Source organism: Phyllostomus discolor, chromosome 3, assembly GCF_004126475.2.
Source record: "Phyllostomus discolor isolate MPI-MPIP mPhyDis1 chromosome 3, mPhyDis1.pri.v3, whole genome shotgun sequence".
In the NCBI taxonomy this organism is placed as follows: Eukaryota; Metazoa; Chordata; class Mammalia; order Chiroptera; family Phyllostomidae; genus Phyllostomus; species Phyllostomus discolor.
In genome coordinates this window covers 92,106,975-92,132,651 of record NC_040905.2, presented here as the reverse complement: position 1 = coordinate 92,132,651, position 25,677 = coordinate 92,106,975, and the positions used below count along the sequence as shown (strand labels likewise).

Genomic DNA, 25,677 nt, shown 5'->3' with positions numbered 1-25,677 from the left:
TTCTGCTTAACCCGGACACCAGGAGGCACCAATTCAAGAGCCACATGAGCCTGGGCTGCGGCAGCACAGGGAGCCACCAGGCCCCTGCCCGACCCTTAGGAGACCACACACCTCAAGCCACCTCTGTGCCCCTCTTCCTTTATTGTGGCCACTGGCCCCCAGCTCCCCACAGGCTGGGACGCGGGCCCAGGTCTTCTCCAGTGTCGCCTTCAGGGCCCACAGAGCCCACAAAACACAGGGAGGGCAGAAAAGACCTTCCTGAAAAAGGGAGTCCCCACCCCCTCAAACAACACACAGGATTCAGAAGCCCTTCGGGGCTGGTGGGCAGAAGACCCAGCCTCAATCCTTCTTGCTTCTGTGCCGCTGACTGTGGAATTTCTGGTGCACGACCCGCAGGGTGGTGAAGAAATTGCCAAGGAAGAGGATGAGGAAGGGGAGGCCACACATGAGCACCTAGGGGAGGAACCAGGGTTGGTGAGGACGGGCCGAAACCCCGTCCCCCCCGGCATCCTTCCCAGGGCCCCGGCTCACCTGCCACTCCTTGCACTCAGGGTCCCGGGTCAAGTTGAACAACGTCAGCGCATTATAGAGCTGCCAAAACTGGGAGGGAGGGGGATTTCACATAGAACGCGGTCCCTGCTTCAGCCAGAGCAGGGGCTGGACAGCCAGATGGACGGGGACACATACAACTTACATGTCCAAAGAAAAGAAAGGGCAGCAGGAAGGTGAGGCCCCGCCACATCCAGGACTGGAAGCCCTCTGTGGGGGAGAAGGAGTGGGGCACAGAATAACCAGAGTGGGGGGAGAGACACATTACCCAGACCCAGGGCGAGAGGAAAGGACTTCCCCTTTCCATCTCCCCGGTCAGGACCCACAGCGGAAGGCCACGCCTGACTCACCCACGGTGAGGTCCATGGTGTGCCTCTCGCCCAGGGCCCGCAGGCGGTACAGACAGCCACTCTGGTAGTAATACTGGAGGAACTGCACAAAGTCTGGGGGGTTGGGGGGCGTCAGGGCTGGGCTGGAGCCCCAAGTCCTTTCCCGGCCCCTCCCCCTGGGCAGGTCCTGAGCTGAGCAGGGACCTCTGAGACACTCACTCTGGTACATGGAGAAGGACAGGAATTGGTTTCGGAACTTCTGATACATGAGGCCGTCGGGCCTAAGGCAGAAAATGGAGGGGTGGGGAGCTTGGGGATGCCAACTCCCCCTGTCCCAGCCCCCCACCAAGGCCCTGGGAGCCAAGCTGCACTACTCACCATGTCAGCATGACTCCCGACAGGAACGTGGACACATAGTGATGGAAAACCCACCAGCCTTTGATCCTGTACCAGGAAGCTGCTGTCACTCCTGTAGCCCTTAGCCCCCAGGATTGGCGCTTGGGGACAGGGAGCTGTTTGAGGTGGGAAGAAACCAGCACCCCAGCCCAGTTCCTGCTTCTCCTGCTTCTCGCAGGGCCACGGCACTCCCCCGACCACTTCCTAGGGTAGCTCCAGTACCCCGCCCCCCAGCCCCCAGGAGCTGGAGTTCAGCCCGTGCCCACCTGGAGCCACTGTTGATGAGGATGCTCTCTCGGATGGTCAGGGTGCAGTAATACCACACCAGCAAGAAGTTGAAGACGGAGTCTGTCACCCTGCGGGGGGGGGGGGGGGGGGGGGCACAAGGTTGGCGCTGGTGGAGCTGGGAGAAAACAAGGGTCTGGCCCCGAGCAGCAGGACACCCACCTGGAGTTGAGGAGGAAGCGGCAGGTGAAGGAGATGAGGATGAGGATGATGGTGAGGTAGAGCTTGAACTTCTCATACTCATCTTTGTAGGCAAACCTGGGGAGGGCATGCACCCATGGGACAGGCTGGGATGCTGGCGGGATCCACCCTCACCTCCTCCCTGAGGAGGGAGGCGCCTGCTCCAGACACACTTCAAGAGTGTGGGGCCGGCACGGGGAGTAGCCCCTGGTCCCCAAGGCTCAGGTACAGCTGGGGCAGAGTGGAAAGGACAGAGACCCAGCCCACAATGACCAATTACTTAGCCTGCTTGCTCAGGAGTGTCACGTTGACGTTGCCCAGAACCAGGCTCAAGTACAACCTAGGGAAGGGGGAGACGGGGTAAGAAAAGGTCCAGACCCAGAGGGAAGCCAAGGGCGCAGAGCCCCAGAGTGGGCCAGGCCAGCATCGGTCACCACCCTCACTCAGCCTTCCCATGGCCTTAGCTGAGGGCTGATCTTGGGAGGCTGCAGACCAGCTCCACAGGAAACACTGATGCCCAGCCTTTCCTCCTGCCTGCTCCTAAATCCTGCTCCAAGGAAAACCAACATCCCCTCCTTCCTTTGTCATTGTCACCCACACTCCCCTACCTCAGGACCTCAAGAGCAGCCTGGCCCTTCCACCCCACGGAAGCCTTGCCCACATCTCAGACTGCCCTGTGGGCCTGGGCAGCGGACTCACTGTCTGGGTGCAGGGTCACCATCTGTCACCTACCCACAGTAGGTGCCCTATACTTCCAAGAACTGCAGCCCCAAGTGCCCTGCAGCAACCTACACCCCCAACCACACCAGGACCTCTCCCCAGCCCAGAACAGCCTCTCGCAATGCCAGTTGTTTTCTGGCCCTTGAGTGCCCAGCCTCCCAGCCAGTTTCACTACATGGACCCTCCCCCGACGGAGGCTCCCAGGCCCTGCTGACCCTGCAACTCTTTCCTGAGCCAACCAAGTCCCCAAGCCTCCTTCACATGTCAACCACTTCTTGCCAACCTGTCACTCCCAGCTCCCGGCAATGCTATCACACCCACCAGCTAAGCTTGTCTTGTCTTCTGCCAGAGAGTTCAAGAGGTGACCAAAGAGTCACAGTGGTGTACTAAGCAGCTGCACCCATACATGAGCTGTTGCTCACACTCAAACCATATGGGTGGGCTCAGTAGTTAAGGGACTTGCCCAAAGCTGTGGAGAGACTAAAGCGCATAGACGGCGCTTGGACCAGGCTTCCGGCTGCCTCTCAGCACCACCGCCGCCCCCCTGCCCCATCCTGGGAGTGGCCTCACAAACCCCTTCCCTGGACTCTCCATCCTGCCTCCTTCCCAGCACCTGACACCCCTCCTGCCTGCAGTGGCACCCTCATCTCTGCATCCCCTCCCCTCTCAAACAACAGGGGCCCATGCCCAGCCCTCTCCATCTTCCCAGGAGGTTTTCTCTGTCACTTGGTGCCCCTTTTCTGGGCCTCCCCTCTCTGCTGGCCCTACCTCTCAGCAAGCAGATACACTCAAGTCTGTCCCGTGTTCAAAGTTACACATACACCCAAGCAAAAGCCCCCCAACCAATCCTCACGGTAGTACTAGCCTCTCTTTCTGTTCACAGCCTCTGAAGTGTGGCCTAAACCTGGCTGTCTCCTCAGCTCTTCCATCATTGCCAATATCAGCTTCCACTCACACTGTCCCATGAAGTGGTTCTCTCCAATGTCACCCTGACTTCCAGGAAGCATTTCCCCTTTCCCCTTCATTACTGAATGTGACCCCCACAGCCATCTGCTCTGAAGCCGCTAGCCACTTCCCTTGCCTTCTGGGACATGCTCTCTCCCAGCAGTCTGGCTACCTGCCATCTCTGCTGCATTTTTGTTGTTGTTGTCGTTCAGCCCAGGGCTCTGCACTGTACCTGCCCATCTGCCTCGGTTGTGGAAGTGCATACTTACTTCACCAGTCACACTCCCCTGCCCACTGGGCTCCCATGTGACCCCATCACGACCTCTCGACCTCTCACCTCTCAGCATACCTGCTGCTACTGCATTCCTGAGTTGGCCTGGCTTACTCCATCCTTTATAACTCCCTGCTCAGGCCTCACCTACTCCAGGGGGTTCTCTGACCTCCTGGGCTGGATTAAGAGCCTCCCTTACTCCCTGTTTCCTGTGTGGTTCTACCACAAAGCACCTGATCACAGTAAACTGTCACTGCCACCCAGCTGTCTCCCTGCCCCCCTGAGACAGTATGGTCCCCGGACGGTGCCTGACTACTCAGCCCAGAGTGGGCCCAGGACACGTCTGCTGACCAAATGATCGAGCAGACGACGAGCGCACTTCAGGCCTCTCTTCCAGGCATGGCTGTGAACTGAATTTGAGAGAGGGGTCTCACCCATTCTTCTTGGGCAAATAGGCCTCCATATCGAAGAAGAGGCCTTGGCGTTCCTTGATCTGGCTCTCCAGATCCTTTGCAGCTTCCTTGACCTCCACTGGGAGGGAGGGTTTGCATCTGCAAGTAGGGCCACAGAAGCCGGAGTCAGAGCCAGGGGACCACACTGGCACCTGCGGGGTGGCCCAGAGAGGAGAGGAGCGGTGCCAAGGACACTCCCAGAGTCAGTGCCAGCCCTCTGCCCCACCAGCTCAGACACCCACCCCCCAGACCAAGGCCAAGGGGACATGGGGGGACATGGCAGGCCATGAGGAGGGGGCATCCTAACTTCTTCAGGATGAAGGCCAGCTGCTGGAGCCGCTTCTTCTGCCGAGTGATAGAGCTAGTACAATTGTTCTGCAGCTTGGTCAGCTCCTCCAGCTTCAGGCGGTATAGCCGGTGGGTCTCCTGAGGACCGGATTGAGGGGAAGGGTCAGACTGCTTGGAGGGCACTGAGCCAGAGCCTGCTGGGTTGGGGGGTTGGGGAGGATGGCAGGGGACACGGACTCCTCCAGGGCTCCTTAGGAGGGTCTCAGCAGGAAATGAGGCAGCCAGTTGTGCCAGCCCAGGGACCTCCCTAAGGTTGCACTCTCCCCAAGACTGGCAAGGAAATGGAGTTCTTCCAGCAAGCCCAGACGCTCCCCCTGAGATCCTTCTCCCAGAAACAGGCTAGTTCCCTGAGGCATTTTTTTTTTCAGTCTCAGCCCATCTACAAGTTGTTCCCACCCCTCTCTATTCCACCCTGATTCTAGGCCCATGGGTCCACCTTCTGGACCAACCAGGCTGCCTGAAGCCACCCTTGGCCCTCTCGGATCCTCCTGCCCATCCATCCTACATGTGCAGGGGGAGCTTGGGATGTCCGAGATGCCTTCTGCTCTGGCGCTCCCAGCATCTTCCTCCCAGGTTAAAGGTCATCGGGCTTCAGCCCTTGGACCTTCTACTATGAGGCCAGTCCATACCCCTCTCCAGTACCTTTGCCCCAAAGCTTCCTAGAGCACTTTGATCTGGTGGGTGGGTCTAGAGAAGCGGCAGCCTGGATATTGGGCAACGGTAAATGTAAGGAAGGCCAGGCAGGGGCTGAGACCAGGACAGTGGTGATCAGGCTGGGGGCCTGGGTTTGCTCTGCTCAGGACTCTGGGAAGAAGCACTAGCAGCAGCAGGTTTGGCTGGCCAGGGGGCAGGTAGGCTTCAATATGGGCAGGAAATGGCTGGAACCGGTCCAGGAGGAGCAAAGGCCTAATCAAAAGTCCAGATTGCCTGAGCTCTACTCTGCCTGGGTCTTGTTTCTCACTCCAAGGAGGGGCACCACGCCCCCTTAGAAACCAAGTTCCACCTCTGCGCAAGCCCAGCCCCCACCTCTGCTGTGGGAAGGAGGCCAGCAGCCTAGCCTCTTCCTCCCGTGACTCCTCACGGAACAACACTGCGGCCCATACAAGCCAGCTCCAGCCAATTCCTCCAGTGGCTTCCCACTGGTCTTAAAGAGACTCCCAGCCCTGCCAGGTCCATGAGGTCCCCCACCCACTTATCCCCATTTTTTGCAGCAGCTACAAGGACCTGCCTTCGTGGCCACTGTCCTTCACTCTGGATCGGCCCCGCCCCCCTCCTGGCCGGGGACTTCACCTCAACACCACTTCCCCGGCCCAAACCTAGCTGTCTCCTGTGGCTCACCCTAGGCGCACTCAGTCCAGACCTCGATGCCCGAAGGGCGGGATGACACTACTTGCGGCTCCCGCCGGGCCGGGGCCCATGGTATGTTTGCTGAGTGACTGACCCAAGAATGGGCCCGGCCAGCTCTGACTCAAGCGGCCACACTACTGGAAGAAAGCGTGGTTGGGGTCAGAGCCTCTTTCTGAGGCCCTTGCGGGAGGCCATAGGTCCGACAGGCGCAATGGGGTCCCACCGGGTTCGCATCAGCCGCGCGGGCGAAGTGCCCCCTTCGGACAACTCATACGAGGTCGAGAGGAGAGTCCAGCCAGGACACAGGGACCCGAGTCCTCGCTGCCCGCGGGAACAACACCAGGAACCCCAACCCCTGAACCCTGCTCCCCGCTGCCTGACACAGAGCTGCCAGACCCTTGACCCCCGAGTCAAAGAGACATGGCCGCGGGCCAATGCGTGTCTGCATTGGTGCTCACCTGGATGCTCTGGAAGTCCTGCTGCAGTTCCTCCCAGTCCCGCAGGCAGTCGCCCAGCGGGCCCGGGGGCGTGGGAGGCATGGCTGCCAGGCCCGGAGCCAGAAGAGCGGATGGTAGAGGACGCTGCAGCAACCCCCTTGGGCCGAGGAGCCTCGGCCTCCCCCGCCCCCGCCCGCTTCCGGCTCACGCCGCAACGCTGACCAATGGAAAAGGAGCCTGTAGCTGTGAACTCGCTGGCCCCGCCCCTATTCGAGCCAATCCGGGCCCGGGGCGCGGCCTGGGCGGAGCCAAAGTGCACAAATTACAGTGTCGCCCAGCTACTCGGGTCCTGAACTAGAGCTGGGGTGGTGGGTACTCCTCGCTGGGCTCCACTGATTGTGCCAACCTCGTTCTGCAGCCAGCAGTGCCCTATCCCGTCATACTGGATGTAAATCAAAGTCCAGAGAAGTAACACGTACCTCAAGCACTTTTGTTCTTGGGACGCTGAGTCTCCTCGGGGAGAGAATTCTGAATCTTTTACCTCGCTTGGATTTTGACAACGTCCTCCTTACTGTTTCCCTGCCTCCAGGCTCACCGCTACTGCCCCTTCACACAGTTACCAAAATGCTCTTCCTAAATGCAAGGCTAATCCCCACCACGTGCCTGCCGAAAACTTTCCAAAGGCTCTGCCCTGCCTACCAGGATGTCTCTAATGACAGAGGCATTGCTCTGCCGTCATCCCAGGCTGTGTTCCAGCTAAAGGCCTGACTAAAGCCTGTGTTGCCAGAAAAGCCCTTACCCAACTCCTTGAGGGTTGGGGATAGGGGTGACCTCCAACCCTCTACAGACATGAGATGGTGTTCATGCTATGTCCCCAGCCCTGCCCAGCTGGCAGATAGTAATTTCTGAATGAACCATTGATGGACATCCTAAATTCTTCATCAGTCCCCTTGTCTGTATTCTCTCCTGACTCCAGTGCTCAAGGCACATTCTGAAGAAAACTCCCTTTGAGACCTGAGGAATTTATAGAAACCTGGGTATGGAAGATAGGACGGGTAGGAATCTTCTTGGTGAACACAGCCAGGTAGAAATGAGAGGAAGAAATCTATACAATTGATGACCCCCTGGAGTGGTGGGGCATGCTGGAACTGGGCATGAGGCAAATGTGTGCCTTTGTAACAGGAGTCTCTCAGCTGTGGGGCCTGGGGCCTAGTCTTGGTTACTCTAGGACTGGGGGATCTGTGCCCACGGGTGGGCATTGTGGCACTCCCTGTGGTCCAACACTGGCAACAGGAATCCCTAGAGCTCCCCCCAGGCAGCCTTCAAAGGGTCCAAGTCATGGGTGGAGGGCATGTGGGGCAGCTGTTCTGGCGGCCAGGTGTTCTTCCAGAGGCAGCCGCATGATTACAGTGGGAGTGGTCCAGGATGATGCAGGGATGAGGGCGCTCACTGAGTTTGAGCGCCTGCTATGAACAAGGAGCCTGGGAAAAACCAATGCAGGAGACGGACAGGAGGCTAGCAAAGGTTTTCTTCCACACCGACCTGGTTACACATCCTGGCCCACTACCCACAAGAAGCTCCCAAGCAAAGTTCTTCAGGACCTACAGCTGGACCACAGAGATCAGAAGAGTGGATCTGAGATATCTGTGACAGAGCCTCCGAGAACGATCTCCTCCCACTTTGACAGCTGAGCCACCAAGGCCCGATTTGGACACATGTTGTTTTTGCACTTCTTGACGTAGTCCCAGGACTTCTGTGAACATAAGGAGAGAAAAACTTCAGAATTGGCCCTGGCTGGTGTGGATCAGTAGATGGAATTCCAGCTTGGGAACCAAAGGGTCACAATTTTGATTTCCAGTAGGAGCACATGCTTGGGTTTCAGGCCAGGTCCCCGGTAGGGAGCATGTGAGAGGCAACCACATGTTGATGCTTCTCTCCTTCTCTTTCTTCCTCCCTTCCCCTCTGTCAAACAAACAAACAAACAAACAAACTTCAGAACTGGACCTGGGCCCTTTCCACTTAGATACAGCCAGCTCAGATGGCACAAGAGGTGTTTGTCCAGGACCAACAACATGGCTTAAAGGCTGGACACAGAAATAGCAGGGGTTAATATATCAAGGCAAAGGAATCGTAGGAGCTGGCTCTGGCTTGGGCAAGCCCCTCTGCACCTCTGATTCTGAATACAGACACAGGAATCATTATTTCAGCTGGCTCCTGTGAAGGTTGAAATTACATACATGAAACCTCCCATGAACAAGAAAGCACCATGGCCATGCCTGGTACATGGTGCAGCCTCAACAAAGGTTCATGTTGTAAGTGGATAAATTAATGGAAAGAGGAAGAGAACTGTGGGCAAATTCTCTGAAGAAGGAAAATCAGAGCGGCCTTCTTTCAGGCACCCACCCTAAAATGCAGGAAGAGTTATCATAGGGAGGAAAGTGACAAGCTGGCCTCATCTGGATTGAGGACAGAGGAAAAAGGAAAAGGCTTTAAAATTGGTGCCTCAACAAACTAGGAATAAAAGGAAACCACCCTAACATAATAAAGGTCATATACGAAAAGCCTGCAGACAACATCATACTCTGTGGTGAAAGACCAAAAACTTTTCCTGTGTTTGAGCAGGACAAGGCAAGGATGCACACTTTTACCACTTCTACTCAACATTGTGTTGGAAGTCCTAGCCAGAGCAATTAAGAGAAATAAAAACAAGGGGGGAAAATGGCATCCAAATTGAAAAGAAGAAGTGAAATGATCTATTTTTGCAGATGACATGTTCTTTTATGTAGAAGACCTTAAAGATTACGCCCCCCTCCAAAAAAAACAACAACCTATTAGAACTAATAAATGAATTTAGTGAACTTACAGAATACAAAATCAACACTGAAAATCAGTTATATGTCTGTACAATAACAATGAACAATCCAAAAGGGAAATTAAGAAAACAATTCTATCTACAATGGCATTAAAAATAATACTTAGGAATAAACTTAAACAAGGATGTGAAAGACTTGTGCCCCAAAACTACAAACTGTTGATAAAAGAAATTAAAGAGACATAAATAAATGAAAAGATATCCCATTTACATGGATTGGAAGACTTAACAGTATTAAGATGTCAACACTACCTGAAGTAATCTATAGATTTAATGCAATCTCTATCAATGTCCCCATGGCATTTTTTGCAGAAATAGAAAAAGATATTCTATAACTCATACAGAATCTCCAGGAATCACCAAATAGCCAAAGATTTCAAAGTTGGAGACATCACACTTTCCTGATTTCAAACCTTCAAAGTTATTATAAAACTGTAATGATCAAAACAATGTGGTCCTGACATAAAGACAGATACTTAGACAAATGGAATGGAACAGATAGCCCAGAAATAAGCCCTTACTTAGTGGTCAAGTGATTTCTACAAGGGTACCAAAACCATTTAATGGAGAAAGGACAGCCTTTTTAACACGTGGTGTTGGGAATATCCACATGCAAAAGAATGAGGCTGGACCTTTTCTTACACCATGTACAAAAATTAACTCAAAATAATTGAAGAACTAAATGTAAGAGGAGCTAAGGGACTTCCAGCCAAGATGGAGGCATAGGTAGATACACTTTGCTTCCTCACACAACCAAAAGAAAAATAACAACCAATCTAAAAATGAAAACAACCAACTGCCACAAAATCAAATTGCATGGAAATCCAACAGCCAAGGAATTAAAGGAGAAACATTTGTCAAGACTGGTAGGAGAGACAGAGATGGGCAGCCAGGGTGGAGAGGACATGTGGCAAGGCAGCAGGTGGCAGTCAGGATTCTGCACATTCATGTGCGGATAAGCCAGGAGGAACAACTGAGGAGTGAGACAAATGGCGCAACCCAGGGTTCCAGTGCAGGGAAATAAAGCCTCAAAACCTCTGCCTGTAGAAACCTGTGGGGGTTGCCACAGTGAGAGAAACTCCCAGTCTCACAGGAGAATTCATTGGAGAGACCAATAGGATCCTAGAACATACACAAACCCACCCACCTGGGAATCAGCACCTGAAAGCACACAATCTGCTCATGGGAAGCAAGGAAAATAATGGAAAATGCAGTGAGAGCTGAACAAGGGATATTGTTCCCTCTCTGACCCCTCCCCCACATACAGCACCACAACAAAGCAACATATATTGCCCTATTCCTGGCAAATACCAAAAGCTCCACCCCTTACAACATAACAGGTGCACCAAGGCAAAGAAATATGGCCCAAATGAAAGAATAGATCAAAGCTCCAGAAAAACAACTAAGCAACAAAGAGATAGCCAGCCTATCAGATGTAGACTTCAAAACACTGATAATCAGGATGTTCACGAAAATGGTTGAGTATGCTCAAAAATAGAGGAAAAAATGAAGGCTATGCAAAGTGAAATGAAGAGAAATGTACAGGGAATCAACAGTGATGGGAAGGAAACCAGGACTCATTCCTGGTTTCCATTCAACTAGAAATAAAGATTCAACTAGAAGGAAGAAATAAACATTCAACTAGAACAGAATGAAGAAACAAGAATTCAAAAAAAATGAGGAGAGGCTTAGGAACTTCTGGGACTTTCAATGTTCCAACATCCAAATCATAGGGGTGCCAGAAGGAAAAGAGGAAAAGCAAGAAATTGAAAACTTGTTTGAAAAAATAATGAAGGAGAACATCCCCAATCTGGTAAAGGAAATAGGCTTCCAGGAAGTCCAGGAGGCTCAGAGAGCCCCAAAGAAGTTGGACCCAAGGAAGCACACACCAAGGCACATCATAATTATATTAGCCAAGATTGCTCAAGGAACTTAGTGAGGACCTCAGCAGAACAAAAAAGACCTGGTCAGAAATGAAGGATACATTAATTGAAATAAAGAGCAACTTACAGGGTAACAACAGTAGAGTGGATGAAGCTGAGAATCAAATCAATGATTTGGAACATATGGAAGCAAAAAACAACTATGCAGAACAAGAAGAAGAAAAAAGAATAAAAAAAAATGAGGATAGTGTAAACAGCCTCTGCGACAACTTTAAGAAGTCCAACGTTCACTTTATAGGGGTGCTAGAAGGAAAAGAAAAAGAGCAAGAAATTGGAAATCTACCTGAAAAAACAATGAAACAAAACTTCCCTAATTTGGTGAAGGAAATAGACAAGTCCAGGATGCACAGAGTCCCAATTGTGATGGATGCAAAGAGGCTCACTCCAAGACACATCATTATTAAAAGGCCAAAGGCTAAAGATAAAGAGAGTCTTAAAAGCAAGAGAAAAGAAGTTAGTTACCAGAAGGTTGCCAGTTAGGAGGGGGAAGGGGAGAATGGGTGAAGAAGTGAGGTGATTAAGAAGTACAATTAGAGCCCTGGCTGGCGTAGCTCAGTGGATTGAGTGCGGGCTGCGAAGCAAAGTGTCGCAGGTTCGATTCCCAGCCAGGACACATGCCTGGGTTGCAGGCCATGACCCCCAGCAACCACACATTGATGATTCTCTTTCTTTCTCTCTCTCTCTCTCTCTATCTCCCTCCCTTCCCTCTCTAAAAAAAAATAAAATCTTAAAAAAAAAAAGTACAAATAGGCAGTTACAGGATAGCCATGGGGATGTAAAGTACAGTACGGGAAATGGAGTAGCCAAAGAACCCATGTGCATGACCCATAGATGTGGACAATGGTGTGAGGATTGCCTGAAGGAGTAGAGGGTGCTACGTGGAGGGGGGCAAAAGGGGAAAAATTGGGACAACTGTAATAGCATAATCAATAAAATATATTTTTAAAAAGAACATTAAAAACAAAACAACCAAAGAATCAACAGAAGAGGCAAGCCACAGAATGGGGGAAAACATTTGCAAATCATGTATCTGCTTTATATCCAGATACACATCTGGGTATTAATATGAAGAATATAAAAAACTGCTAAAACTCAACAACAAAAAACAACCCAATTAAAAAATGGGCAAAGAACTTGAATATACATTTCTCCAAAGAAGATATGCAACTGGCTAGTGTGCATATGAAAAGATGCTCAACATTACTAAACATTAGGGAAATGTAAATCAAAATTGCAGTGACATACCACCTCACACTCATTAAGATGCCTACTATTAAAAAAAAACACACACAGAAAACAAGTGTCAGTGAGGCTGTGGAGAAATTGAAACCCTTGTGCACTTTTGGTAAAATGTAAGATGGTACTGCCACTATGGAAAGTAACATGAAGATTCCTCAAAAAATTAAAAATAGAAATTACCATATGACCCAGCATTTCTATTTCTGGGTATATACCCCAAAGATTTGAAAGTAGGGTTTCCAAGAGATATTTGCACACCTGTTCATGGCAGCATTAATCATAATAGCCAAAATAGGAAAGCAACCCATCGACGGATGGACAAACAAAATATGGTATATACAGTTGACCCTTGAACAGTATGGGGGTGAGGGGATCAATCCACCATACAGCCAAAAATCCACATATAACTTAAGGTGACCATCCACATATACTGATTCCCACCTGCTGATGGAATATACGGTTGATCCTTGAACAACATGGGTTTGAACTGCATGGGTACACTTATACACAGAATTCAAACCCATATTGTTCAAGGGTCAACTGTACACACAAAAGAATTATATTGTTCACAGTAAATAAAACATGAAAGTAAACCAAGTGTCCATCAACAGATGAATGGATAAACAAAATGTGGCTTATATCTGCACTGGTATGTGCCTAACAGCATTGATATATGTGAGACAAAAACTGATAGAAATGCAAGGAAGAAGAGATGAATCCACTATTATAGTTTGAGACTTCATCACCCTTGTCACTATGGACAGTCACTAATGGACAGATCCCACAGGCAGAAAGTCAGTAAGGCTACAGTTGAACTCAACAGCACCATTAATTAAATAGAGATAATCAACATCTGTAGAACACTTCATTCAACAACATAAGAATACATATTCTTCTCAAGCTCACATGGAACATTCACCAAGATAAATGTTCATTTAAATCAATCATCTAAGCCTCCATTTTAGGAAACTAAAATTACAAGAGTAAATTAAATCAAAAGTAAAAAGAAGAAAAAGAAATAATAAAAATTGGAGCATACATCATCAATAAAATTGAAAATAAGAAGTCAATAGAAAAATCAGTGAAATCAAAACTCTGGTTCTTAGAAATGATCACTGAAATCAATAAGCCTCTAGACAGGCTAACTACAAGAAGAGAGAAGACAAAATCACTAACATCAAAAATAAAAAAGGGGAATCAATACAGATCCCATGGACATGAAGAGGATAATAAAAGAATACTATGAACACCTCTATGCCCACATATAGTCTAGATGAAATAGGACAATTCCCTGAAAAACAAACTCTGCCAAAGCTCACACAAGATCACACAGTCTGAATAGCCTTATATCTATTAAGGAAGGTGAATCAATAAAAAAAATAATCTTCCAAAACAGAAAGCACAAGACCCATATAGGTTCACTGGTGAATTCTACATACCATGGAGTATTATTCAGTCTGAAAAAAGAAGGCAATCCTGACACATGCTACAACATGGATGAACCCTGAAGACACTATGCTAAGTGTCTTCATTAAACAAGCCAGCCACAAAAGGACAAATACAGTATGATTCCCTTTATATGAGGTAGACAAAATAGAATGGTGGTTGCCAGGGGATGCAGAAGAAGGGGAACGGGGAGTTAGCGTTTAATGGCTATAGAGTTTCAGTTTTACAAGGTGAAAATATTCTGGAGATGGGTTGCACAAGGATGTGACTATACTTAACACTACTGAACTGTACACTTGAAAATGTTAAAATAGTAAATTTTGGGTTACCTGTGTTTTGTCACAATTTAAAAAAAAAAATGAAATAAAACACAGTGATACCAGGGGCAGAGCCATGCAGTTATAAGGATTACTCAGTCCTGGCCAGGTCGGAAGAGGCCCTTGAGGACCAACCACGCCCACCCACGCACCCTGCTACCAGCCCACAATGTGTCTGCTGAGACTCACAGCAACTGAAGCAAGCTGGAAGGACAGGCCAAGGTGAAGGGACATGCCCAGATCACTCCTGGTAAGGAGCAATGCTCCATTTTTCACACTGCAAAGCCAGCACTCTCCCAGATTCTCTAGCTGGCCCACCTGGCTTTGAATTCCAGCTCTGCCACCTACCACTATGGGGCCTCAGGCAAATCAGTCAGCCTCTATATGCCTCCCGCAAAATGGAGATAATAGCAGGTCTTGGGGGTCATTGTGTTTTCATTACACACAAAGTACTTAAAACAGCCTTGCATGTGGGAAGCCTGCCAGTATAAGCTATTATATAATGCCTCAGGAGTTGGTTTTTGTTTTCCCTGAAGATCTATAAGGAACAAAGCTACTCCAAATGATTTAAAGGCACTGAAATTTATTTCATAAGAGCTTGCTGGCTCTGGGATCCCATACAACCCTGCACCAAACTTTGTAAGCCCAAGACAGGCAGGAGTGGCTCTGGCTGCTAAGTGCTTCCCAGCTCACTCCTTGACTTCTCACTCTTGTTCTTGAAGCCCTGAGGAGTGGAGCTGGGACCACAAGCCCAGGAAGCAGTATGTTGCTGCAGAGTGGCCCACACTGGTCTCGCCAGTCCTGTACATTCTGACTGTCACAGCTAAGCTGAGGCAGCCAGGGACACGGCTTCTCCAATGCACTGGGGAGGACCCCCAGGACCAGACAGACAATGGCAAGCAGGCATGTCTCTGCTGACCCCAGGTAGCAGCAGAGCTGAGCCCAGGTCCACCTGTGTCAGTGATCCAGGGCACTGGGTTGGTAGCAGGAGAAGCCAACTGCCACACAGGACTCACTGAGCCTGGAGAGGACCCAGCAAGGACACAGCGGCAGTGCTCCCTGCCCACAGCTCTGGGAGCTGGGCAGCTTTTCTGGCCAGTTATCTAGGTGGCATCTCTGCACCAAGTGCCCCACAACACGATTCTCTGCAGACGAGATAAAGATGGCTGCTCCAGGAAGGCAGCACCAGGGTTTCTCCTGAGGCTGGAACTGCCTGCACCTCAGACACCCAAGTGCCTGTCTACCCACTGACGAGAACAATCACGCCCAGAGGTCCCTTACAGTCATTGCTGGAGCTGTGCATCTCCCTGCAGGAAAGGTCGGGGTACAGGCCTGCATGTGCCCCATTACTGTGGGGGCCTGGCCTTGCTGGAGAACTTAGAGGAGCCTAGAGTGAGAAGAGGAGTCCTCTCTGCTTTCGCCCTAGCTGGCTCTAGAATCAGCTGTGACACCTGCTTTGATGTGGCCAGAGAGAGAACTGTGGTTTGCTTGTCAGGGTTAGGACACATCACAAATGTTAAAGTTGGAAGGCTCCAAAGACCTTCCTGTGCCCAAGCCTCCCTGTGAGCAATGAGGACACCAGAGATCACAGCCTGAGAGGGCTTGGTGATAGTCAACAGATGGCCCCATTTGAATTCCAGGGGAGCTCAAGTCCTAGAACTCCCGGGACCCCTGCAGGCAGGTGAGCGCGGCCTGCCTTCGGACAGCTCTTTGCCTTCTCCTCATACCAGCTCAAAAAGGCAGTGAAGAGGCTCCTCAGGGGACAGAGCCCATTCCTGGGAAGGGGACTGGAAAGGCACTCTCCAGGGGCAACAGCACATGCCTCCCTCCCAAGGGTTATTAGCAACATCATCCTCTCCCCAGCACACCCCAAGATAACCCTCCAGCAGGCAGTGACCCCAGTGTGAGGACCCTGACAGCTCACCTTGGACGGGGTGAGAGATCAGGCACCTGGGCCTCTCACTCCAGGCCCTGATTCTGGATCCAGACTCTTTTCTTTTTAAAGTATTTGGTAAAATACACAAATAAAACTTACCATTCTAAACATTTTTAGACACATTCACTGTATTATCTATCTCTACAACTTTTTCATCTTCCCAAACTAAAACTCCATACTCATTAACAACTCCTCCTCCCCACTGCCCCGCAGCCCCTGGCACCCACCAGTCTACTTTCTGTCTCTACAAACCTGACTTCTCTAATTATTTCATATAAGTGGAATCATATAGTATTTGTTCTTCTGTGACTGGCTCAATGCCCTCAATGTTGTAGCATGTGTCAGAATTTTCTTTCCTTTTAAAAATGAATAATATTCCATTGTATGGATAGACCACATTTTGCTTATCCATTCGTCTGTTGATGGACACTTGGTTTGCTTCTACCTCTTGGCTATAGTGAATAAAGCTGCTGTGGACATGGGTGTACAAATACCTCTTTGAGTCTCTGCTTTCACTTCTTTTGCATGTATACCCAGAGGTGGAATTGCTGTATATCCAAGACTCTTTCTGGCCAGCAATTTCACCCCCAAAGAGTCAACACCCCAAACCACTGGCAATAGACTCTGACCACAGTTATCCTTTGTCCCTCCCCTTCCTCCAGGCACACTCCCAGACAAATGTGGGAGCTTTCCAGGTCCTCTGAAATCATGTACAAGCTGTGCCAGGCAAGCCTCCCCGACCCCTCGGGATAGGCCTGCTATCTCCTAGGGCAGTGGGCAGTGGGGAAGCACCGCCCTGGGGGTCAGGAGCCCTGAGTACCCACAGGGTTTGTTGTGATGGGTCCCCACTTCCTTCTGCTCTTTGAGCCCTGCTCCCCAAGGGTAAAAGAATCGTTGGAGTGAGTGCCCTCTGAAGCCCTGCCAGCACTGCATTTCTATGACTCCAAGCAGCGACGAAAATGCACCTCACCTGGAGAACCATGAACAAACCCTAATGGACAGACTAGTGGCAGTGAGGGACAGGCAGAAGGTGCTGCCAGCTGCAGCCTTGTGCAGCCAGAATCCCTGGGCCTGGCCCATGTGCCCAGCCTCAGACCTCTAGCCCCGACAGTTGGAACCTTGCCCTTGGATGTGGTGGACTTGAAGCTCCCCTCCCTGACTCTTCCCCAGTTAGGGCCCTGGGCAGTACCGGGGTCCATTTCTCCCAGGTAGAGCTCAGAAGCCACCTCATGGAGGCGGCTGTGGTTGAGCCTAGACCAGGGAATCCATACCTTCAAGGTCTGCTCATTCTGGTGCATAAGATAGGCCAAGATGGCTGCACAGCTCCGACTGATGCCCAGAGTAGAAAATACCAGGATGACAGAGCCAATCTGGAGGTGGACTTCTGTAAGAGGGAGAAAGGGCTGGGTGGGTGGGGTGCTGTATGTGTCCTCTTCCTTATGGACTCAATTTCTATGAGACAATTGGTCTCAGTGGGTCCAAGAATGGGTTCAGAACCAGCACACCATGTCCTATGCAAATCACGTGACATCTCTAGGACACTGTTGAGTCACCTGGCAAATGGCGATTCTTGGACCTAGCTGGCAGCTCAAGTATCACACCTGTGCATTCAGCATTATCATGCAAAGGCCTTTTCTTCACTCCCTAGGCTTTCAGATCAGGAAGGTCTGCTACCAGTTGGCCTCCCAGGGTGGGGAAGAGAGGATCACACTGATGCTGACAGAGGCAGCACAGCCTGGGTCAAAATCCTGGCTCTGCCACTTACTGGTTGTGCCACAGTTTCCTCCTCTGAAAAATGGGATAACAGTATACTGCCTGCCTTGTAAGGTTTTGTGCTGTGCTTAGCCCAGAGCCTGGCACAGAAACCTTGGCTATAATCATAACTAAAAATGACGCTGAGTCTGTGTGTGAGTCTTGCCCAGTGAGGGGTAGGGAGGAAAGCTAAGCTGGCATTCTAGGCTGGTTTGGCAACCCCCAAGAACTGAAGGCAACCATTCCAAATGCAAAATCACAGACTGTCAGTGCTGGAGTGGGACTCAGAGATGATTGAGGCTAACTGACTCATCACAGGATAAGGAAACTAAAGTACCAAGCAGCTTAGGACTGGCCCAGAGCCACCCAGTGAGGTGAGGCTGGAGAGGGGGCCTCTTTATGCCATAGAACTCTGCCATCCCATGGTGGGATATGAGGCAAGTCTTAGTCTCAGCTCCTAGTCAAGTGTTCGTTGCAATGTCCTAGGCAAACAGATGTTTGAGCCAAATGCCATTCTCTGGCCCCTTGTGCAGTGACTCAGGCTGGAGGCTGCCAAGTAGGCAGTCCTGGGGTGGGGTCTCTGACCAGACTCAACCTCACTCACTTCAGGCACCTTACTCAACTTCAGCAATCCTAAGCCCTAGGAATGACTGAAAAGTCCATCTTAAGTGAGGTAAGCCACTGTTGGACACTGCTATGTGTGGTGGGACAACAGAGGGGCATTTGGTATACACACTGGAAATCGGAGAAGTTAAAAGCTCTGGAGTCTTCCTCCCACCCTACTTCACTGACCAGACGAAGGTGCAGGAACAGAGTGAGGTTCACCTCTGAGCCACCAGAGCACAGCCCAGAGCACAGCCCAGAGCAGGCCTCTGTGAACAATGTATACAGATGATGGGCCAACACCCTCATTTCATGACAGGCCAACTGGGGCAGTGAGGCCAGGCCCAAAAGGGCCTACCAGTCTGGCCAAGGCCAGAACATAGGTCTTGATCCAGTCTGGCGTTCTTATTTGGCCCCACTGTCCAGGAGGTAAAAGTGTGGCTGCCCATATTGCTGAGGGCCCCAGAGAGGCAGGCTTGTCCTGGGGCTTGTCCACACCTGGCTGGACATGTGCTGTCCTTTCTCTCCCAAGCACTGAGCCATAATCAGGAATAGGCATGTGGATGAAGAGCCATAGCTCTTTGCCCTCAGGGCATAAGCCAGCTGCTGCCGGGTTAGAGAATGCTCCTTACCAATGAAGTGACAGAGATGACGCAAAAAGGGGAAAATGTTGGCTTCCAGGGTGTCCTCTATTGGGATATGCAGAAGTTTGTCAGGGTCGCCTACAAAACTAAACAGAGAAAAAGCACAGGTAACGGGGCAGACTCACATAGTCCCCACTGCAGCATCCCTCGTCCATAGCAACAGGACCACCGGGGAGGGATGCTGAGCTAAGACCTGAACCCCTCTCAGGGAAAAAGCACCTATCTTATGCGGTGGGGTATGGATTAAATTAATTAATCTACATAAAGCATTTAGCAATCTGGCACACAGTGCTCAGTAAATGTAGCATTATTATGGTTAACTGAACATGGTACTTTCCTAGAATGGTGCAAATAATAAAATTTGGGAGGAAATATGTCATGACTTTGGAAAATGAGTCTGCTATGTTAAATGGAGAAAATAAGGTAAGAGGGATGGAAAATGGTGGGGTTGCTGTTTTAAATAGTGTAATCAGGGAAGGTTTTACTGAGGAGGTGACATTTGAGCAGAGCTTAAAGGAGGAGAGGGAACAAGCCAGGCAGTTATCTGAGGAAAGAGCTTAGGAGAGTTTCACAACGGAAGAGGCATCTGGATAGAAAAGGTTGATACATGGTTAATATATAAAAATCAGTTGGATTTCTACATTCTAGCAACAAATAATCAGAAATTGAAAATTTTTAAATATCACTTATAATCACATAAAAAACATTAAATGCTTAGGAAGAAATCTGACACAAAAGAGCGAAGTAAATGGAGAGACAGGCTATGCTCGTGGACCAGGAAATTCAACATTAAGATGTCAGTTCAATCCCAATTAAAATTCCAGCAAACTTCTTCATAGAAACTAACAGCTGATTATAAAATTGATATGGAGTGCTGGCTGGTGCCCAGTGGATTGAGCACCAGCCCCCAAACCAAAGAGTCATCAGTTCGATTCCCAGTCAGGGTACATGCCTGGGTGGTGGGCCAGGTCCCCAGTTTAGAGAGTGTGAGAGGCAACCACACACTGATGTTTCTCTCCCTCTCTTTCTCCCTCCCTTTCCATCTCTCTAAAAATAAACAAACAAAATCTTTATTTTTAAGTAAATAAATAAAATTGATATGAAATGCAAAGAAAACAACTTTGAAAAAGAAGAATAAGATTACAGGACTAATACTACCTGACTTCAAGACTTATTATAAAGCTACAGTAATCAATCAATAGTGTGGAATTGGTATAGGGGAAAACATGTATCAATAAAAAAATAAAGAATCCAGATACAATTTCACACACTTGAATTTTGACAAGGATTTTCAACAAAGGTAGCAAAGCAATTCAAATGGAAAGGGATCAGATTTTCAACAAATGATTATCTCCACATGCAATTCCTAGTCAGGGCACATGCCTGGGTTACCCCCAAGTGGGGGTATGCAACCGATCATTGTATTTCTTGCACATCAATGTTTCTCTTCCTCACTTTCTCCCTCCTTCTCCCTCTCTCTAAAAATAAATAAATAAATAAATAAATAAATAAATAAATAAAATCTTTTAAAAAATAGTATTGCTACTTACAATGGCCCTGTCTCCATGGAGACATTGACATGTACTTTGATTTTCAAATCCTTCTGAATTTTAGGGTCACAGGCTTGCCTGAAATCACCCAGGTAAATCTGGCCTGGCACTATTTCAACAGGGTATGGCTGAAATTCATCCAGCTCCTGAGGTGGAAGAGGAGAAAGGCTGTTATAAATATTCCTCAGGGAAGAAGTCGTTTTCATTTGGGGATGAGGGACAGGACTAGTTTCTTGAAATGTGGTTCAGCAAACAAGCTTAGAAAGGTAATCCAGGACAGTGCATGAAATTAAGATTCAGGCATTCGAAGAGATTGGCAAGTAATAACTTGCACAGAGAGTTACAGGGCTGGTGGTAACAAAAGGACTAAACCCTAGCCCTAGCATAGCACCATGGTACAGCGTGATGACTCCAGACACCAACATCCTACCTGCCTCCATGGTACCTGTTTGTATTTGGCCGTGGAGTCTAAAACTTGGAGTCTAATATCCCGTGGCGAACAACTGCTTAAACCCAGGGTGTGTCCAGCTAGGGGAGGGCAAGTAAGGAGAAGAACAGCCCTTTAATTACACTTGGAGGCCACCAGAATTTAAATATATATTAAAAAAAATGAAACAACTCACAAGAACCTATTTGTCATTAGCAAGTGAATTCTGATGAAGTTCTGATGAGTTCTTCAGATGGTAGGGAGAATAGGCCACCACTTAAATGGAAGCTTACTAAATTCCAGGCCCAAAGCTACATTTCCCAAAGTGTGTTCGAAAAAACACAGGCCCCTCACAGTTCACTGTGAAAAAAAGGTTCAGAGAACTATGTACATGTTGGAAACAGTACCTCCAATATCCTTCTCTCAGAAACTCACCATTTACGTTAGCATTAAAAAACTCAAAGAAGTCCAGCAGTAGAGAAATCCACTAACTGCCCTGGCTGGTGTGGCTTGAGTGGATTGAGGGCCGGCCTGTGAACCAAAGGGTTGCTGATTCGATTCCCAGTCAGGGCTCATGCCTGGGTTATGGGCCAGGTCCCCAGTGGGGGGCACGTGACAGATAACCACACACTGATGCTTCTCTCTCTCTCTTTCTCCCTCCCTTTTTCTGAAAATAACTAAATAAAATCTTTTTTAAAAATCTTTCAAGAAATTGCCCTGGCTCAGTAGCTCAGTGGATTGAGCGTGGGCTGCAAACGAGGCATCGCAGGTTCGATTCCCAGCCAGGGCACATGCCTGGGTTACAGGCAATGGTCCCCAGCAAACCGCACACTGATGTTTCTCTTTCTCTTTCTTTCTCTCTCTCTCTCTCTCCCTTCCCTCTCTAAAAATAAATAAATAAATAAAACCTTTTAAAAAAATCTTTCAAGAAACTGCTAACTACAGCCACTATGGAAAATAGTATGGAGGTTCCTATAAAATTAAAATGGAACTACCATATGATCCAGTAATCCCACTTCTGAGTGTATATCCAACACAAACAAAACCACTATCCCAAAGAGATATCTGCACTGGCCCATGCTCACTGGAGCATTATTCACAATAACCAAAACGTGGAAACAACCCAAGTGTCCATCAGTGGGTAAAGAAAATATGCCATACATATACAAGGGAATATTATCCAGCCATGAAAATGTAAGAAATACTGTCATTTAAAACAACAGAGATGACCCTTGAGGGCATTATGCCAAGCAGAATAAGTCAGACAGAAAAACAAATTGTCTTACTTATATGCAGATATTAACAGTGCCATACTCATAGAACAGAGAGCAGAGTGGTGGCTGCCAGGGGCTGACCGGGCAGGGAGGGAGAACAGGGAGGTGCTGGCCAAAGGGTGAGAACTTCCAGATATAAGGGGAGGAAGTCCTGGGGGTCCATATACAGCATGGTGACTGCAGTTAACAACACTGTATTATATTCTTGCACACTGCTAAGAGAGTAGGTGTTCTCACCACACTCATAAAAAAGATAGTTTTGGGCAGAGGTGGATGTGTTAAACTTATTATGGTAGTCATTTCACCATTATATATATATATAAAATCATCATGTTGTATACCTTAAACTTATGATGTATCAATTCCATATCAATAAAGCTGGGGGGGATTATAAAATATGATTGTTTCAAGGAAAGATTTTTAGAGCACCAATTATGTGATTAGGGAAAAAACCATCATCAAATAATAAAACTAATTTTATAAACAAGTTGGAAAACAGCCAGAAAGGCATGCCAGTCTAAGATTGTTGTCAAAATGTGTCTCCAGGGAACAGAGAGCTGGTAAAAAGTTTTCTAATGGCTCCTTGGGCTGACCTCTTATTGCTCAGATGTTTATAATAAAACAGTGGCTACATGCTTATTCTTGGCATGAATAAAACCTAAACAAAACCTTGAAAAAAGAAAAAGGAAGAAAACAGAGCCCTGCCTGGTGTGCCTCCCCCATTGGTGGGTGACAACCCCCCCCAAAGTGAAAGGGCGCCAGTTCCATCCCCATCCAGGCACACCCCAGTCGCAGGTTTGATCCCCAGTGGGGCGCATACAGGAGGCAACCAATCGGTGTTTGATCAGTGTTCTCTCTCACACTGATGTTTCTCTCCCTGTCTCCCTCCCTCCCTTCCCCTCTTTCTAAAAATAAATAAATGAAATCTTTGTTAGAAAAAAGTTTCACCAGCACTGTATAAACTGACATTTCTAATATCTGTGAGGTCATCATATTTTTCCATCAGTATTCTATGGAAATGCTGACCTAGGTAACTTCAAAGGTCAAACCCAGCTCTAAAAACTGCTCTGGCTCTAAGTCTGACTCAGAAATAGCATCTTAAGTATCTCAGGCACTTCACTGCCCACTTCAGGGCTTTGGACCCTTCTGGCCTCAGCACATGTCCCTTTTCAGTGAACCCATTGCAAGCCAACATCCTTCCCACACTGTCAGCCTCAAAAACCTGCATCAAAGAACAGATACCAGGCAGAGCAAATCCTCAAGTTGCGAGAGATTCACCACCCTTTTGCCTGCAGTTAGACCTGCTGTTTGCAGATGTGTTCCCAGGGCTTGGACTGACCTCACCCAGGACACTCAACTTGCTGGAGACAAACAAAATCCTAGTTCCATTTGGAAAAATCTCACTAAACACCTATCACAAATCTATCAACTCTCTTTCTGCTGCTTTCAAACCAGCTTCCTTTCCTGTGCTCATGCAGGCTGCAGGGGAAGAGGGTGTAGCATGGGTCAAAGCATGCCGCACTGTAAAGAGCAAGCACATGCTAATTCTAGATGACACAGTTTTGGCTGCCACATCAACCAATGCAAAAGAAACAGGTATCTGGCCCTGGCCATTGCGATTCAGTTGGTTGGAGTGTGGTCCATAGGAAAGGTGGTCCACGGAAAGGTCACGGGTTCAATCCCTAGTGAGGATGCATACAAGAAGGCAACTAATCCATGTGTCTCTCTCACATCGACGTCTGCCTGTCTGTCTCTCTCTCCCTCTCTCTTCCATTCCCCTCTCTCTAAAAGCAATGGAAAATGTCCCCAGATAAGGATGAAATAAATAAATAAATAAATAAAATGAAAATTAAAAACAGTAATTAGTCTTTTTTAAATTAAAAAGAAAGAAACAGGTATCTGCAAGTAACATGCCCAAACTGAGCCCACTGACTTCCCCTCATGCTGCCCCCTCCTCCTGTGTCCACCACCTCAATGAGCCACACCAGAGGCCACCTGTCACCCACACCTGAACCAGGGCGTTATTCTAGACTCCTCCCTCTCCGTCACCCCCCATATTAACCAATGCATCCCTACCTCCCAGCAGGTCTCCCCAGATCCACTCTGTCCCCACTGCCCTGCTCTCTGCACTATGATCAGAGGTCATCTGAGTGTACCCTGGTCATGCCACCCCTCAAGGTAAAACTACTGCGTGTCTCATCATCATCTCCCTCCAGTACGGCCTTCACACTTCTTTTAGTCACAAAACCCCTTTGCTCAAGGTGAAATCTCACTTAACAGATGCCACATGTAAAGCAGGAAACTACAAGTCACTCTGTCTGAGGTAGGGGGCAGTCTCAGAGCCCAGATTTGTGCCTCCAATTCCACTCACACAAGGAGCTCCTTGGGGAGCAGCAGTAAGGACACACCCGCTTCACAGTGTATCAGAACGGTAACAGGAAGGGAGTGGAGTTTTCAGTCTTGCTCCTGAATTAGTAACAGAGCAGGGAGAGGCCGATAGTAGGCACCTACATTTTTGAGAAGACCACAAATGACTAGGATAGCACTCCTGATCAGGCCCTTATACTACCACCCCACCCCTCAGAGGGCAAGACACAGGTATAGATACATGTCAAAACTTACCAGGTTGTACATTTTAAATATGTGCAGTTATTCCCCTTGTCTGTGACCTTCTCTTTCTCCTGCTCTGCTCCCCACCCTGTGGCCCTCAAAGGAAGGCCATGCTCCCATCTGAGCCTGCTGTGCTCAGCACTGGATGCCTTACCTGGGGCATCCAAATAATCTTCTGTGTCCGGAAGAAGTGGTATGTGGCCGAGAAGCTCTCGTATCCCCCTCTCAGGATACGGATGGGGTGGTGGGTGAGGCGGGCCAACGCTCTACCACACTCAATGGCAGCTCCGAGGACCAGTCCTAAAAGTGGAGACCAAAGAAATGAATGTTTCCTGCAGGTTCATCACTTGTTGAAAGCTCCAATGAATGGCCACTTTATTCTGAAAAGCAATCCTCTAGGAAGCTGAAGCAAATATAAATGGAGATGGGTGTTACAATTAAAATTTAAAAGCAACATACCACCAAGTAGGTTAATCTTTGTTTTTCTGTAAACATATATATAGTATCATATATTGTATGCTGCATACTGTATACCGTAAATTCACCTATTTGTCCATAGCACAGCCAGTGTGCCGGACAGCCGCTCGCCTGCCAGTGTCACACACAGGGGCGATGGGGTCAGAGATGGAGGGAGGCCAGTTTCCAGGACACAAGTAGAGACTTACTTAGACAAAAAGCCATGAGAACATCCCAATTACCCAAATAGCCCAAGATATCCAGCCAAGGATGTAATGGGGCTAATGTTTCTGAAACATTAAATTCACTCATTTCTATTCCCATTAATCCTAGGTTCTCTGTTGACATT

General features: G+C 48.7%; 2 protein-coding genes across 4 annotated transcripts in view; both read right to left on the bottom strand.

Annotated features, from left to right (window-relative positions):
• Positions 1-122: 122 nt before the first annotated feature.
• TMEM120A (transmembrane protein 120A) lies at positions 123-6,457 on the bottom strand. Its single transcript, XM_028527508.2, has 12 exons — positions 6,281-6,457; positions 4,435-4,553; positions 4,110-4,226; positions 2,020-2,079; positions 1,722-1,817; positions 1,541-1,630; positions 1,257-1,322; positions 1,098-1,159; positions 900-992; positions 695-759; positions 532-600; positions 123-453 (listed from the first exon to the last, which is right to left on the bottom strand). Exons 1-12 carry the CDS (start codon positions 6,359-6,361, stop codon positions 340-342), a joined length of 1,032 nt encoding a protein of 343 aa, XP_028383309.1. The 5' UTR covers positions 6,362-6,457; the 3' UTR covers positions 123-339.
• A 1,314-nt stretch (positions 6,458-7,771) lies between these two features.
• The window catches only part of STYXL1 (serine/threonine/tyrosine interacting like 1), a 62,900-nt gene continuing 44,994 nt past the window's right edge, over positions 7,772-25,677 (bottom strand). For 2 of the 3 annotated variants that reach the window (XM_028522166.2, XM_036020794.1), the window contains 5 exons: positions 25,027-25,172; positions 20,562-20,707; positions 19,000-19,097; positions 17,284-17,396; positions 7,772-8,012 (listed from right to left, as the gene is read on the bottom strand). In XM_028522166.2, coding sequence (XP_028377967.1) covers positions 7,881-8,012; positions 17,284-17,396; positions 19,000-19,097; positions 20,562-20,707; positions 25,027-25,172 — 635 coding nt within the window. In that variant the 3' untranslated portion in view covers positions 7,772-7,880. Of the gene's footprint in view, positions 8,013-17,283; positions 17,397-18,999; positions 19,098-20,561; positions 20,708-25,026; positions 25,179-25,677 lie in introns of all 3 variants that reach the window. The other variant, XM_036020795.1, reaches the window with a different exon arrangement.